Genomic DNA, 15,719 nt, shown 5'->3' on the forward strand with positions numbered 1-15,719 from the left:
AAACATTATTAGTCTCAATGTGGGTTCCTCGTCATCAAATTTGAAACCATGTGTTCGTTTTTTCTTAAAGTCAGTCTCTTTTAAAAATCATTTTCTCCTCGCTAGAAACCCAAGAAAGGCTATTACAAGAAATGGTTTTCATTTTCGTCACTAAACTTATTTCAGTTTGGAACGTTTTTCACATAGTTTGTATTTTTTCAAGGTTTGTTGACTAGAGAGTAATATATGCACTGGAGTTTAGTTTTGGTTCAATGCTGTTAAAACCTGTATCCAACAGAATATTAAGTAGCTTAAGGATTAAACTATCTGCAACAGTCATCTAGTTAATTTGTTTTAACTGATCCAATCCAAAAAAAGATGTTTTTTAATGTCTGTGATGTGTATTCGTGGTATTAAGAAATAAATACATCTGATAACGGAAATATAATTAATTTCATACCAGAGATGTAGTCAAGCAGGTTACGACCAATCGACTGTTGAGATCAAGTTCAATATATTTTTTTAAGGGACCAACCCTGTAATTTAAATAAATATTTTTGAATAAAAACAACAACTACAACAATAATACTAATAATAAATTTTATTTTCCTTATAAGGTTGGTCACATAAAAGATGAATTGATCTTGGTCTAGACAGACTCAGTGTCGCCACCTGGTGTTGACTACATATCTGTTTTATCTACACGGGGGGGAAAAAATGGTTATTAAGTTCTATACATGTACATTTTGCATTGGCAGCAGTAAAATTTAGGAGAATGGTATACCTGTTCGGCAATGGTGACTGTGTGTGGTATGGACATCTTGATGTTGTTGTATCCATACGCAATTGCTACATCTTCCATGATGTCACACGGATGGATAATGTCATGCCGTGTGGGAGGAACTGCAACCGAGATCTTAGATGTCTGACCCCCTTTTTTACCTTCCACGATTGTAGAGTGAATCGACATTTTATTAAGCAGTTCTACAACACTAGCAGAGCTTTCACTAAAACCAAAAAAAATACAATTACCTATCAATATACATACCAAACAAAAAAAACACTTAAAATTCATATTATTTTGGTGGAATAGTCTGCTGGAAAGTACATTTTTTAAAATACAAATACACATTTTTGTTTACTTTGGTAAATGTTTGATCACAGACCTAATTTGCTTTTACATGAATTATACTCCTGACAGAAGTGAATTGAAATATAACCGAGTCTTGGAATTGCATTTCTTTTCTCTTTAGACATTAGATTCATACCTTTTTTTTTTTTGGACCAGTTAAAACTAAAGCTTGTGGTTAATAAAACTGTTGCACTGGTCAACATAGTGTTAAAGTTTCAATATACACAATGTGATACATCTCTCTTCTGAAACATCAAATACGTTCACGCATTATATAACAAACAAACAAGAAATAAGGTATATGTAAATATTCCTAACATAAAACTGACATAAGGTGAAATTCAAGTGCACGTCTCTATTATTAGAAATATCCTCGAGCCAACTGCATTATACAAGTTTTATTGCCCCAAATCTCAATACATTAATATCTACAGGTTGAAACTGATAAACTAAATACTCAGTAAAAGTGTACTTACTCAATCCCCAAACTTTTATTTATTTCACTAACGGACACGACTGCTTGTTGATAGATCAGCTCCTACAAGCACAAAATGATTATTTTAATTAGATGAACTGAAACATATCCACATACAAATTTATTTAACTTCTATTTACACTGAACATCTTGGAAGTAAGCAACCTCACCGTCATTTTTCTGTTTTCCTAAATTTACAGTGTGTGTTTGAAAAAAAGACACAACAAACTAAATACATTATGCTATAGAAAACGTGCAAGGATACAAGTTTAGACATTTTTAAAGTTTAAACTGCTATCACGCGCAAAATGTACTCTGAAGAGGGTTCAGTTTCAAGTTCTAACACCATTAAAAATGTATTACAAGAAACTCTTGACATTGTAGATCCAATTCTACATCAAAGAATAAGATTAATTTGACTAAATTTTGGAGTTAACTTTTATTTAATTGATTATCTATATTTTATTATACTACTCTTTCGACAGAGATACTTAATAATAGGTTCATATTACACTACTTTTTGACTGCAATACTGAATAATAGGTTCATATTACACTACTCTTTTGACTGCAATACTGAATAATAGGTTCATATTACACTACTCTTTCAACTGCAATACCTAATAATAGGTTCATATTACACTACTCTTTTGACTGCAATACTGAATAATAGGTTCATATTACACTACTCTTTTGACTGCAATACTGAATAATAGGTTCATATTACACTACTCTTTCAACTGCAATACTTAATAATGGGTTCATATTACACTACTCTTTTGACTGCAATACTTAATAATAGGTTCATATTACACTACTCTTTTGACTGCAATACTGAATAATAGGTTCATATTACACTACTCTTTCAACTGCAATATCTAATAATGAGTTCATATTACACTACTCTTTCAACTGCAATACTTAATAATGTGTTCATATTACACTACTCTTTCGACTGCAATACTGAATAATAGGTTCATATTACACTACTCTTTCGACTGCAATACTTAATAATGGGTTCATATTACACTACTCTTTCAACTGCAATACTGAATAATAGGTTCATATTACACTACTCTTTCGACTGCAATACTTAATAATAGGTTCGTATTACACTACTCTTTCAACTGCAATACTTAATAATAGGTTCGTATTACACAAACAGTGATGGCAAAAAATATTTGTCGAGTTAAATTAAATTAAAATCTCTAGCATTATTTTAGTGCTACTTACAGGATACACAGATTTTCTCCCGTTAGCTTGAGTAACTTCAACTCTTTCCACCCTAAGTAGGAAAAAAAAACAACAAAAGAAAAACAGTTAACAAATTGTAAAAAAAATCCCAGCTTTGAGAGATTAAAACAAAAATCATTGTGTACGTTTTCAACTTTTAGAAATCATGAATATAAATCTTATAAATTAATATTATCTTCTTAGTGAAAAAAAAGAGATATAGCTTACTTAAAAACATGAAAATATTTAATGATGTTCGGAATTTAAAGATATACACAGTAAAAGTTCACTAGTGTGTATCTGCTTAAGAAACCGTTTACTGTTTCAACACCCTTATATCTAGCTTAACAAATTCATTTCAATACTTTATAGCGTATCTGTTTATCCATACATCTGAAAATACTGACTTATCAAACAGCTTTTAATACATTATTTCTGTAGTTTCTAGTCAAAACTTACGTAAAAGGTTCCTTGCAGTATTGGCTAAACATACAAACAAGCGTGTCTAATACCACCTTAGCTTTGTATAGATCTACTGCTGTGCATTCTATTAACACGTTCTTGGTCTCAAGTGTAATTTTGGAATGGTCCCCTAGAACATAAAATACGTTTAGTTAACATTTTGACACCCAACACAGATGGGTGTAGCCCACCTCGACGCAACAAAATTGTACCAATGAATGAGACGAATTATAGAAAATAAACTTCATCAGTTAAAAGAAAGGAAAATACTTCACAATTAAAATTATTTAACAAAAGAATTGTATTTAATTTTATACCGAAAATAATATGCCACTCTAGGAACAAAATAGCAATAACTTGTCCTTGTAACTTGAAAACGAGTAGATTTATCAGTGTTTAGCTAATCATCATTTCTCAACCACAGTTTTCAATGTGTGATGTAACTACATATTTCTCAGCTTTGAGAAGTCCTATTGAACACATGATGAATGATATTTTTCTGTTCTTTTCTATAAAACTAACAAGGCTTTCAGTTCAGCAGAGATTTGCGTCAAGATCGGAACAAAATAATAAAAGTTTCGCTCAGTGAGTTGTTGCTAGAAGAAAAGATTTTGTAAACAACTTTCCTATAAAACTTGGGAAAAATTTGCTTTATCATTATGTTACGTCTCTGTTCGTTTGTTAATTTTCTGTAAAAATTCTTTCCGAAGAAACTTTAGCGATACAAGTACTTTTTTAAATAAAACTGGTTTATTCTTTCTCAATACAACTTTGCAATACAATTAATTTCCACAGTCACGCTATAAATTAAACAAATGCTATAATTCACAACGAACGATTCACATTCAGTGATTAAGAGGTACAAGAAAAAGTTTTTTAAAAAAACATATTACAATGAAATTTTGATATACCAAAGTTGTAAATTCATACAAATATCACATATAAAAATAATAAATTTCAATCGCAGAAACTGTATTATCTGTAGAAAGTACTTCAGAAGTTTAAAACTATTTCATCCAGTAATTTGTTTTGCAATATAGCAAAAACCAAATAACAGGATCAAATCAATGCTCCAGAATCTCCTAAAGTTGACAGAATTCTCGTCACATTATTCTATCAAAATTCTATGTTATATAACGGGATCTAATTTGGACAGAAAAGGCTTAAACAAGCTTAATATCACTAATATTTCCTCAGCTAAACACTATGGAAAATAAACTGAAGACGTTTCATTATCTGGGGAGCAGTTGTAAATTTTCAAATGTATTCTTGTCCAGATTACTGAAAACAAAAAGCAATGGTCACTGTTGTCTGCAATCTTATATATATACAGACATATTAAATTGTATAAAGTGTTTGCATAAACAAACACCTGTTTAGTTATATGTATACACACACACATATATAGAATATCTTACCATTGATGATTGGTGGCATTGAAAGCACTACCCTATTTTGGTCGTATATAACAGGATACACAGGTTTGTCTTTAATTATTTGCAGATATGGTTTAAGATGACTATCAGTCTGTATATAAAAAAATATCTTTAGTCATTACATGTTTAACATCCTAGTTAAGCATTCACTGTTTTTATAATAAACATAAAACCAACCAGCAATGAGATTTAAAGTTTTTTAAAGCTGTCAACATTAAAAGTTATTAAATATATAGTTCTGACACGCACAAACACTTTTCATTCCATTCCCAGTAAAGCCTTGCTGGTTTTATTTAAGATAAAGAAAATTTATGGTAATAGGAACAAAAAGGAAAAATAGAACATTTTACATTTATTACCACATTCTTTGGATTAATTCATTATGATATTCCAAAAGGAAGCATGTAAAAATCCATCTTTTATCTACCCCAACACACTATCCAGAACTTACCAGCTGTGTTGAACTTATGACAATAAAGGTCCATCTGAAATGTTATTTGAATACAATACACACAAATTTTGTGGCACAGCTTACTAAAGCTGACAAACTTATAAATTCAATAGTCCTGACAGCTGTGATTTAAATCAAATCCGAGTGAAAATGTTTTTTACTTTATTGTAATTGTTTGTTGAATTCCTCACAAAGCCAGTCAAAGGCTATCAGCACTAGCCATCCCTAATTTTGAAATGGTAAGGCAGCTAATCAACACCACCCATTACTAACTCTTGGGCTACTCAGTTACTAACAAATAGTGGGACTGACTGTCACATTCTAGTGCCCACATGGATGAAAGGGCAATCATATTTCATGATGGAATTCAAACCTACGATCAACAGATTGCAATTCAAGTGCCCTTACCAACAGGGTTACCTTAATGTAAACAAAACCATCTTCTGTCAGATGCAATTCTAATAAAAACTAGGCCTAACAGCTTTGTTGGGTTTATGTAAATTTTGTGCTACAGTTGTAAACAAATACAAAGTATACCTAGTTCATTTAGAAAATAAAATCCATGAGCCTAAAATCTAACTTTAAGATTTGATTCTGGACAATTTTGAAACAATTAATCTCAAATTGGAATGCAAAAATTTCCCAAAAACGATCAGCAGTACTTTTGTTTAAATTAAAGTATTATATAGACACACTTAACTTAATGTTACATATGGAATAAGCAATTCCAAAATACTTTAGGTATAATTAAGTTTTATTACAAACATGGTGTTGCAAGTAGTTATAAATTCAAGTGTCCACTATCCTCAAACTAAACAAGGCTGAATACATGATTCGTTGTAACATATTATCAACAAACAAACACACACATGATAATTAATCTATATTAATTACAAATAATTTACTGACAGAGTAAAGTTCCATCAGTTCTTCAGCTGTGTATTCCTTCATTTCATTTAAGGGTTTGAATCTTATCTCTTTCGGAACTTGAGCATCGTAAGTAAATGGCCCAGTCAACGTGTCCAAATCATGAGTTCCAATTGCAACAAGTGCTCTTCTTCTGTAATAAAAAACATTTTGTGACAACAAATAAAGTGAAAATATATTAATATCTGCAAGTTGTTTTCTTAATCTTAACCCATCAAATACACATAAATAAAAAACATTTTGTGACAACAACAACAAAAAAATACTGATGTATAAAATTAGAACTTTTTCTGTTTGTAAAGGTCTAGCTTATGCATGTGTTTTTATATGTATTCCAACCTAGGCTTCCATGAAGTGTTTTTGTATATTTGTTATAAGTGTATTTCAATTCTGGTGCAATATGGTCGGAAATGAAAATGTTATGTAAAAAGGTGTTGGAGATTCTTTGGTTTAGAAATGGCCAAGAAAAATTATATTTAAATGTTGTTAAAGTAAAATAAAGGTGATGCATGGAGACTTAAGAAGACTTATAGTCACTTAATGTAGGCTGTAGAGGACTTATAAAAGAAACTAGAAGCAGTAAATTCAGCCTTCGTGACATCATTCAAATATATCACTCATTCAGCTACACCATCTTTCCCAGTTTGGCCCTGAAGAAGAAGAAAGGTCCACCTTTCAAAACCTCTTGGGTTATAGGGTTTTATCATTTTATATTAAGGATTCTTGAACCTAGGTGTTTTTCTGACATCATGAGTAAAATAAGTACACATGGAATAAAACTAAACAGCTCTAAAAAGACTTTTTAGTCAAACAAAGATATAACGAACTGGTCTTTTTTTTAACACTTTGTTTCAACATCTTGGTTTTGTCTTCTTTAGTGTATCTTTCAGGTACCAACTTATTAAAGAGAAATACGTTTCCACACCTAATCTGGTATCAATAAGACATCTCTATTATTTTGTCAAACTTAAAAAATGGTCAGAAAACTGTTGATAAGAAACAAAAGTTATAAATGGATTTTAACTAGATTGGAGGAAAGTTATTATCGGGAGTGTTTTTTTGGGAGATTTATTGTTCATTATTTAAGTCTATGATTTGGATAATAAATAGACAGTCATATTTCTAAATGCATAACAGTAAGAGAGAGAAAGTTAAATGGGATTATTAACTCTCTCACCACTCCTTTACTGAGCATATCACGAGGTTTTTAGTGAGTTACATTCAAAGTTTAATTAAACTACTCTTTCTTTGTGTTATACCAATTAGTATAGCATTAAATCATAGTTAATAATCCATATTTTAATAGTATAATAGGTTTTAATTTTATAAAAATAAAATATAAAAAAAAATCTTTCTTCTCTAATTTATTCATCACACTTCCAATATGTACAAAATTTAATGTAAATTACTCACTATATCATCATCATTGTTCACATCCTCTCTTTCAGGACTTGTTAATAGTTTTCTCTCTTACATTTAATACTATATTATTTTTAACCAAATGAAAGCCAAGGTTTTCATCTGTCAAATGACATATTATATTACGTTGTTTTCTGTACTGAAAATTGTCAATTTCCGTTCCAGCTTCATTCCTACAAGAAACATATTGATTAGCTTGGATTAATCTGTAATGGCTCTTGTCGCATAGTTAGAAAGCCAGAAAAATTGTGAGAGTTATGGGACACTGTATACTTTTAGTATGTTTGTATTATATGTTCTTTGGTGCATTATTTAGTGCACTACAATTATTAGTATAAAAAGGTAGGGTTAAGTGTCTTCAACAGTCAACATAAAAAAAAATTAAAGCCCAGGCAAGTACTTTATTTCCTGTTTTTTTATGTGTATTCTTTATTTATTATTATAAAAGTACCTGAAATGTAAATATAGGAAACTCTTTAGGTTAGTTAAGGGTAGATTAGGTAAAATAAATAATATAATAAAAAATTTTCACAAGGCACACATGCAAGCAGCTCGTGGGTAATGTAATTCGATATCATAATGTGAGCTGCACACTCTCCAAGTGATTTACAACTTATAATGGTGTGAATAGTAATTAGCCTTGTTTCAATGGGCAATAAAACAATAAAATTTAAGTATAAACAGATGTATAATGTTAAGAGTTTAAAGCTACTTTGGATAAACAAATGTAATTTCATGTTACAATTTGAAGTCATTCATGAAAAAAAAGGGTAATTTAGATTTTTTTTTTTTTGGTGGTTACGAGGTCGGTCAAATTGACACTTTGTATAGAGTTAGGGTAGAGAAAATAATATATAAAATATAAAGTTTTACTTAAAAAACATCTGAAATGTGTATAGGATGCAAATCACATTTGAGCTTTTTGAGATGAAGAAAAGTACTTTAATCTTAACATGGAAACCACACGAACAAGTAAAAAAAAAAGATTCAATATATTCACGGACAAATCTTTATAAAAATACTTCAGTAAAAAATCTGATTTTTTGTATGTAAAAAGACTTGTAATGCTTACTGAAAGTCTACCAAATTTTGTGAAGATACATATACTATATTAAAATTTAGTAGTATCGAAACCATAACAAGTACAAAGTGGTCATGTGGTTGGTCAATTTCACCAAGCTCGTGTAGAGAGAGAGAGTTAATTAGTGCATGAATCCTTCAACTGATAAGAGTTAACATAGCTACGGGAATCGTGTTGAGCAATTTTGAATTTAAAAGAAAGATATAGCTTTGTATTAGCTTTTAGTGATACTTCTTCTAAAGTAGTGTGTTTAATTTTGATCACCTTAAAAGGGTGCAGAGATGGGCTACTGGAAGATACCTGGTTTCAAAGATTTGAACTACGAAGTAAGGCTTAAAGACTTGATTTTTTGTTTCAGTGTAACAATAGAAATGACTTGACACTCACATTTACTGTGATAAGCTATCTGGATGAAATCTTCTTCACTGATAGAATGATGAGGTTGGTTAAATAATTAGGGAAAACATATTGAAGCTCTAATCTAAAATTACTTTTGCCACTGATTTATTTCTCTTGGAGTAGTTGTAAGTTTGTGGAATGGTTTGTCTGATGATAATATTTTGAGTTGTTACTTTAAAAATTCATTTAAACCTTTGGAAAAATATATAAATGTGGAAAGCTACACATTATTTTGTTGGTTGCTTTTCTTTTTTTTGTTCTGAAGTAGATTGATCTTAACAGGCCAAATGGCTAATATAAATTCTTAAGTTTCACTTACCGACACAAGTTTTGATGCAGCTTATCCTGAAGATCAATAAAACTTTTGTAGTTATCTCTTGTGAATGTTATGTCCCTCAATACAGCACCTACAACGTAAGGCCTTACTTGTGCCGTCTAAAGAAAATTAGAAGTACCCTGTCAAATTTATGTTGTTAGAAAAAAAAAAAGTTCTTTTATTTAACAAAAGAATTTAAATATTATATAAAAATACAATGAATAGTGTCGGGAAAATTTTCACTTTAAAAAAAAAAGAGCTATTTGAATAAAGCAAGGGGAATGAGTTTGAATTTCTATTAGGGCTTGGATTTTTTTTTTGTATAATATATAGACTTTCTTTTATCAACAGTTTGTGATCATTACACCCCTTTTTTTTTTCTTTAATTGAATTTTTTATAATTTCCTAATACTATTCATTGTGTTTTTATATTAGTAATTATACCAAAGATTGTTTAATTTGTTATTTTCATAGATTTGCTAAAGATGGAATACATGTAATTACGAAATTTTCATTAAAAATGTTTACAATTGTTGCCATGGCTCATTATCAAACTTCGTTTTCCACCAAATGTATCAATTGCTTATTGACATGTTATACAAAATGGTTCTTAATTTATTCTTTCGTCAATCAACACAATTAACGTTTAATGGATTAAAACCAGAGTATTGCAAACATATCCAATATTTAACACTGCCTGAAGGAACATGAAAAGTTGAAAAGCTGAGGGAGAGAAAAACAAAGAAAAGACAAAAACATTAGCCATATGTTCTTCCTCCTACAAGTTGTTTTTTGAACCAAAACATTAGCCATATTTTATTTCTCCTACAAGTGGTTGTTTGAACAAAACATTAGCCATATTTTATTTCTCCTACAAGTGGTTGTTTGAACAAAACATTAGCCATATTTTATTTCTCTTACAAGTAGTTGTTTGAACAAAACATTAGCCATATCTTATTTCTCTTACAAGTAGTTGTTTGAACCAAAACATTAGCCATATTTTATTTCTCCTACAAGTGGTTCTTTGAATCAAAACATTAGCCATATTTTATTTCTCCTACAAGTGGTTGTTTGAACCAAAACATTAGCCATATTTTATTTCTCTTACAAGTGGTTGTTTGAACCAAAACATTAGCCATATTTTATTTCTCCTACAAGTGGTTGTTTGAACCAAAACATTAGCCATATTTTATTTCTCCTACAAGTGGTTGTTTGAACAAACCATCGATTACATTTTCTTAGTTTTTCTTATAACTGATTGTTTGACCAATCACATCACTCTTCTACAATGGGTTGCTTGACCAAACCATTAACCCCCTTTCTCTCCTACAATGATTGTATATCCAAAATTTTAACCACTTTTTTTTCTCCAAAATTCTTTTTTTCTTCAAGTTTTCAGATACTCTTTGAGCTGTGACTAAATTTCTTTACAAATTATGCAATCTCTTGCCCAAATACAAGTTTTGTTTTCATACACTGGTGCCAGAAATAACAGTGACGTAGGAAGCTGACTAAAAGTAAGTGGGGAAAGTTTATTTGACGAAGCTTGAAACATGAGAATGTGCAACCATTATGGCCAAAGTCCAAGACTCATCTTAGGGCCTTGGAAGCTCTTGGATTCAGAATTAACTTTTATGCATCCTCCTGCTTTTCCTAAGAGTCATTTTCCTGATTTTGACACATTTTTATTGAGACAGAATGAAAAGTTGGGAGAAGGGCTCCTCCTACACCACTAAATAATGTTGAGAAATATTAGTCATAATATTATAAGGTTAAAGTTGTTGAGAAACCCCATCATTTAGATACAGTGTTGCTTGGCAACATTCTTTTTCTATTTTCTAAAGGTGAGAACAAAACCAGAAAATGTAAAGAACAATGTGCTTCTGATAAATACCACCAGTCTACAATGAAGACGAAAACTAAGAAATCTAATTGGATACTTCGGTATACAGTGGAATCTAAAAACAAGCACAACTTTTTACTTACAGCAGGTTTTACTAAAATTTTCTGCGTGTGTCTCGATGCAGGAGTAACAGCCTTATAATGTGGAATTTTCATCCTGAATAATAAAGAAATTGTATTTTAGATATTTTTATACTACAATATAAGAATTGAAGAGAATACAAAATTGTGAATATTAATCTATGAACTAAGACCCAAATATGTCACATTCTCCAGTGATAATATTTCTTCTAGTAATGCTTTCCAACCATCACTTATTTTGTCAAGAATTTGTCATAAACAACTTTAGAAATCTCACCCAAACTAGGAAGAACATACGGTGCAACTAACGAAATCATTACGAAAAAAACACTGCTAATAATAACAATACCATTATTTACACAAAATATTTCATGGGCATTCCCGATTTGGTGATATTCACAGGATACGCATGACAAGTTACCGGAAACAAACGTATCTACTGTCACCAGTGACCTACCTACTTCCCGGTAACATAGAAAATAATCAAACTACAGAAAAACGAGAGAGAGAATCCTCAATAGCTTGGAGTTGAGTAAATTAATCTACAAGACCTTTTTTTCCATTTTTATTAGTTATATTTTTGTGCGCCAACAATACCAAGGATGTGTAGCACATATACCTGATTTGGTTTTATTGCTCATCAGGATCTCTACCAGCCTACCCTCAAATTGAAGTTCATTTCAGTAGGATTAGAGTATATTAATCTATGAGGTCTTGGGTGTGGTCAAGTACATCAATCAAAGGGTTTGACATCCTGAGTACAAAACTGTAATTATATCTCAAATCGGTCAAGAGATGACAGGGCTATGAGCTAAAAGTTTATACTTCAAAAAAACTTGAGCCATTCTATGAGCCACTATGCTGTAGCTTTGTATTTCAGGAAAATCCATCTGACTGTAAGAGCAGAGCTTCTAATGAAAGGATCCTGCATTGTTTCTTGGGTGAGACATTTCTTCAGACCTGAATGTAAGAGCAGAGCTTCTAATGAAAGGATCCTGCATTGTTTCTTGGGTGAGACATTTCTTCAGACCTGAATGTAAGAGCAGAGCTTCTAATGAAAGGATCCTGCATTGTTTCTTGGGTGAGACATTTCTTCAGACCTGAATAAAGTGTCAGCGAAGAGAACAAAGCATCATTCCACTTAAAAACAATTCAGCTGAAATCCATTAAAAAAATCCACCCTTACAGAATTAAAATAAAATCTCTACCACTTTAAAGTAAAACAAAGCTTAAACATTACAACTACATTTACTTCCTATTCAAGAAGGTCGGCATGCTTTCTATTTTATTATCAAACAAGATTTACTCCCCAAACAAAGGTTCATAACCAGTTGTGCAGATTTCTACATGGTAGAAAAATAGCTGTTACTATTTACTTTCAGGGTAGGTTTATTCTAAACAAATTTGTTTCTTGAATATTAAGAATAAACATATGTAAAGTAGCAGTTTTGATGATTACCAATTAACTTCCACCAGTTGATAAGCACTTTAAGTACTAGCTTAAGACAGCTTGGTGCTCTGGGGTGGAAATTTAAACATTCATGCTTCCACATCATCAAAGTAAATATTGTATTTATTTACCATTTTTTGTTTGTTTGTTTGTTTTGAATTTCGCGCAAAGCTACACGAGGGCTATCTGCGCTAGCTGTCCCTAATTTATCAGTGTAAGACTAGAGGAAAGGCAGCTAGTCATCACCACCCACTGCCAACTCTTGGGCTACTCTTTTACCAACGAATAGTGGGATTGACCGTCACATTATAACACCCCCACGGCTGAAAGGGCAAGCATGTTTGGTGGGATGGGGATGCGAACCCGCAGATTGCGAGTCGAGTGTCCTAACCACATGGCCATGCCGGGCCCACCATTTTTTGTCTAGTTTGTTTTTAAGACATATTGGTATGGATTACTATTTATGTGGTGAGTTGATTGAGAAAGTAGAATTGTTAATGGCGTGATGTTTTTGCCTTTATATTCCATTTTTATTATCGAAGTCGCACAATGTCTTGAATACAGAACACTTCAGAAATGCAATACTTAACTTGAGCTGTTTCAATAATTAACATCAAATTTTCCCTCCCAACAATCCATTTGTTGGAAAATCTAGCTAACATAACAATGCTTTCCTTGAGCTGTTTCAATAATTAACAATCAAATTTTCCCTCCCAACAATCCATTTGTTGGAAAATCTAGCTAAAAGTAACAATGCTTCTACTTGAGCTGTTTCAATAATTAACAATCAAATTTTCCCTCCCAACAATCCATTTGTTGGAAAACTCTAGCCAACATGGCAATGAAATTATTTAAGGAATATTACTATTATATTGCCTTATTATGCCTAATAATTATTTAAAAGAAAAATGCCTCTCCATAATTAGTGAACGTCGTAGTATAATCATACTACTATTGCTCACATTACAATTTATTTTATAGGTAAATTTTGTGAAGTATTTTGCCAATGAAAATTTAAAAGGGGCTCCATTTCCATTATAATCTGTGCCAATAACTGACCGGCAAATATATAATCTACTCACACCTATAATATACATGTATTCTCAACTATCAGACTTCCTTAAACTGGGATCAAAATTAATGGTAGCAAACTAACAGATTGCTTACTAGTGCTGAAGTTTGCTAGTAATATACAGTATAGAGGGCACTAAAACAAATTCCAGAAAGAAGATTCCCAGATTCTTACTACTGAAATCAAAACACGCACGATATCTGTACTTCATTCATTTATATTGCAAGATTTTGGTTACTGTGATTATCTAGACTGTTTCACTTGCCAATGCCACACCCATTTTGTGAATATCTAAGCTGCAAGGCCTGCCCAGGCTAGTTATCAGGGAATGGATAAAATAAGACTGCAATAGCAACTTTAGTGTTTAGTTGCCTAGGTAATTAGCACAGGGAATAATATGGTAGACTCTCACCGTTTTTGTTTTTTTAACCTTGCTCTTAATTTGTCCATGACTGAAATAAATTTTAGGCCATTGGCTTCTAGTGCTATGCCAACTTTCAATATTTAAAACTACAACTTTTAATAATACAATACGTTTTTTCGGTATAGGGTGGCCATCAGCAGTGTGGCACTGTAGACTTTGTCGATCCAGCTGCTTATGGCCTAGATACAGAAATCTCCACCAAAACAGAATGTGTTTAACTTTTGTGAAATAGTTAAAAACAGTTTTACACGTCATGAAAACGAGTTTTGATATTAAAAAATATTTCAAAATAAAAAATTAATACACAAGATTTATATATATATGTTTATTAACATTTAATATGTGACATGATTAATTATGAAATTATTAATTATAATTATAATCAATATTAGAGAAGAAGAAAGTCATTCCTAGTGGCACAAAAATAACAAGCAACCAAGTGCTAAAGTAATCGAAAGCTAAAGTCAAGACCTGTTAAATGTATCTTTTAATTATTTTATTCCAATTACAAATACTAATAGAATTAGAAATAAAAGGAATCCATTCACATTTTTCTATTTCAGGTATCCCTCAAATTGGTGACTTATTTACATACTTTTTATTACCAGTGGGGTCCAAATATTGCACCTTACTGAATATCTGTTACGTTTTTGTCTGTTACAGCACCCATACGGGACCCTAGCAGTAATTAAAGGAATTAATTGCAAAACTGAATGATTGATTTGTTTACATTTCTTTTGTGAGACTCATATGTAATTAGGGACATCGTAACCAACAAAGTCATGCATCCTCAAGTAACCGAGTTTATAAACAGTTTACATAAGAATGTATTTAACAAACTGGATCCAATCAGTGATTCGTAATACCAAACTGCTGTCGAATACATCCAGAAAAATAAAATATTTCAGACACTATTGACTCTCTCACATATTTTATTTGATACTCACTTGCCCTGAAAAATCAGAAGAGCCCTTGCCAGTCCCTCCAAACATAGGAGATCATACCTAGTGAAAACAATAAAGTTAACAGATTATGTTCACAAAACGCACCCATGTTCCTCTAAACAGTATTAGAGGAGTGAGATGAATACATTTCCTACAGAAACATGATCATTTTATTCAGAAAACTCATGCATGACTTCATTATTGTTTGGGGCTTTCTCCGAAACTTTTGTTCTCCGTGATTTTTTTTGAGTGATCTGTAATTTTTGTTCACTTAAAAAATAAAAATTAAAAACAATATGATGCCAATTACATATAGGATTTTTAAAGGAAAAACTGTTCTCAACCACAACATACCCTTTTTTTAAATTCACAATATTTTTTTAAATATTTAGCTAGAGTTTTTGAATCAAGCCTCCAATTTTTTCACCTTTTCTAAGTGATTGTGAATCTTACATATTCACTAATTTATATATTTTCAAGAGAATAAAACTGTTAATAATGTATGTTTGTTTGTTTTTGAATTTTGCGCAAAGCTAC

At 31.2% G+C, this 15,719-nt stretch overlaps 1 protein-coding gene across 2 annotated transcripts in view; it reads right to left on the minus strand.

Moving 5' to 3' along the window:
* Positions 1–15,719, minus strand: part of LOC106468660 (phenylalanine--tRNA ligase beta subunit-like) — a 31,205-nt gene that overhangs the window by 8,865 nt on the left and 6,621 nt on the right. For both annotated transcript variants that reach the window (XM_013929097.2, XM_022397012.1), the window contains exons 4-12: positions 15,186–15,242; positions 11,296–11,368; positions 9,313–9,428; positions 6,077–6,227; positions 4,699–4,807; positions 3,278–3,410; positions 2,819–2,870; positions 1,588–1,649; positions 764–986 (exon numbers count right to left, since the gene is read on the minus strand). In XM_013929097.2, the coding sequence (XP_013784551.1) occupies positions 764–986; positions 1,588–1,649; positions 2,819–2,870; positions 3,278–3,410; positions 4,699–4,807; positions 6,077–6,227; positions 9,313–9,428; positions 11,296–11,368; positions 15,186–15,242 (976 nt within the window). The remainder of the gene's footprint in view (positions 1–763; positions 987–1,587; positions 1,650–2,818; positions 2,871–3,277; positions 3,411–4,698; positions 4,808–6,076; positions 6,228–9,312; positions 9,429–11,295; positions 11,369–15,185; positions 15,243–15,719) is intronic.

Source organism: Limulus polyphemus, unplaced genomic scaffold (assembly GCF_000517525.1).
Source record: "Limulus polyphemus unplaced genomic scaffold, Limulus_polyphemus-2.1.2 Scaffold3102, whole genome shotgun sequence".
NCBI classification, from domain to species: Eukaryota; Metazoa; Arthropoda; class Merostomata; order Xiphosura; family Limulidae; genus Limulus; species Limulus polyphemus.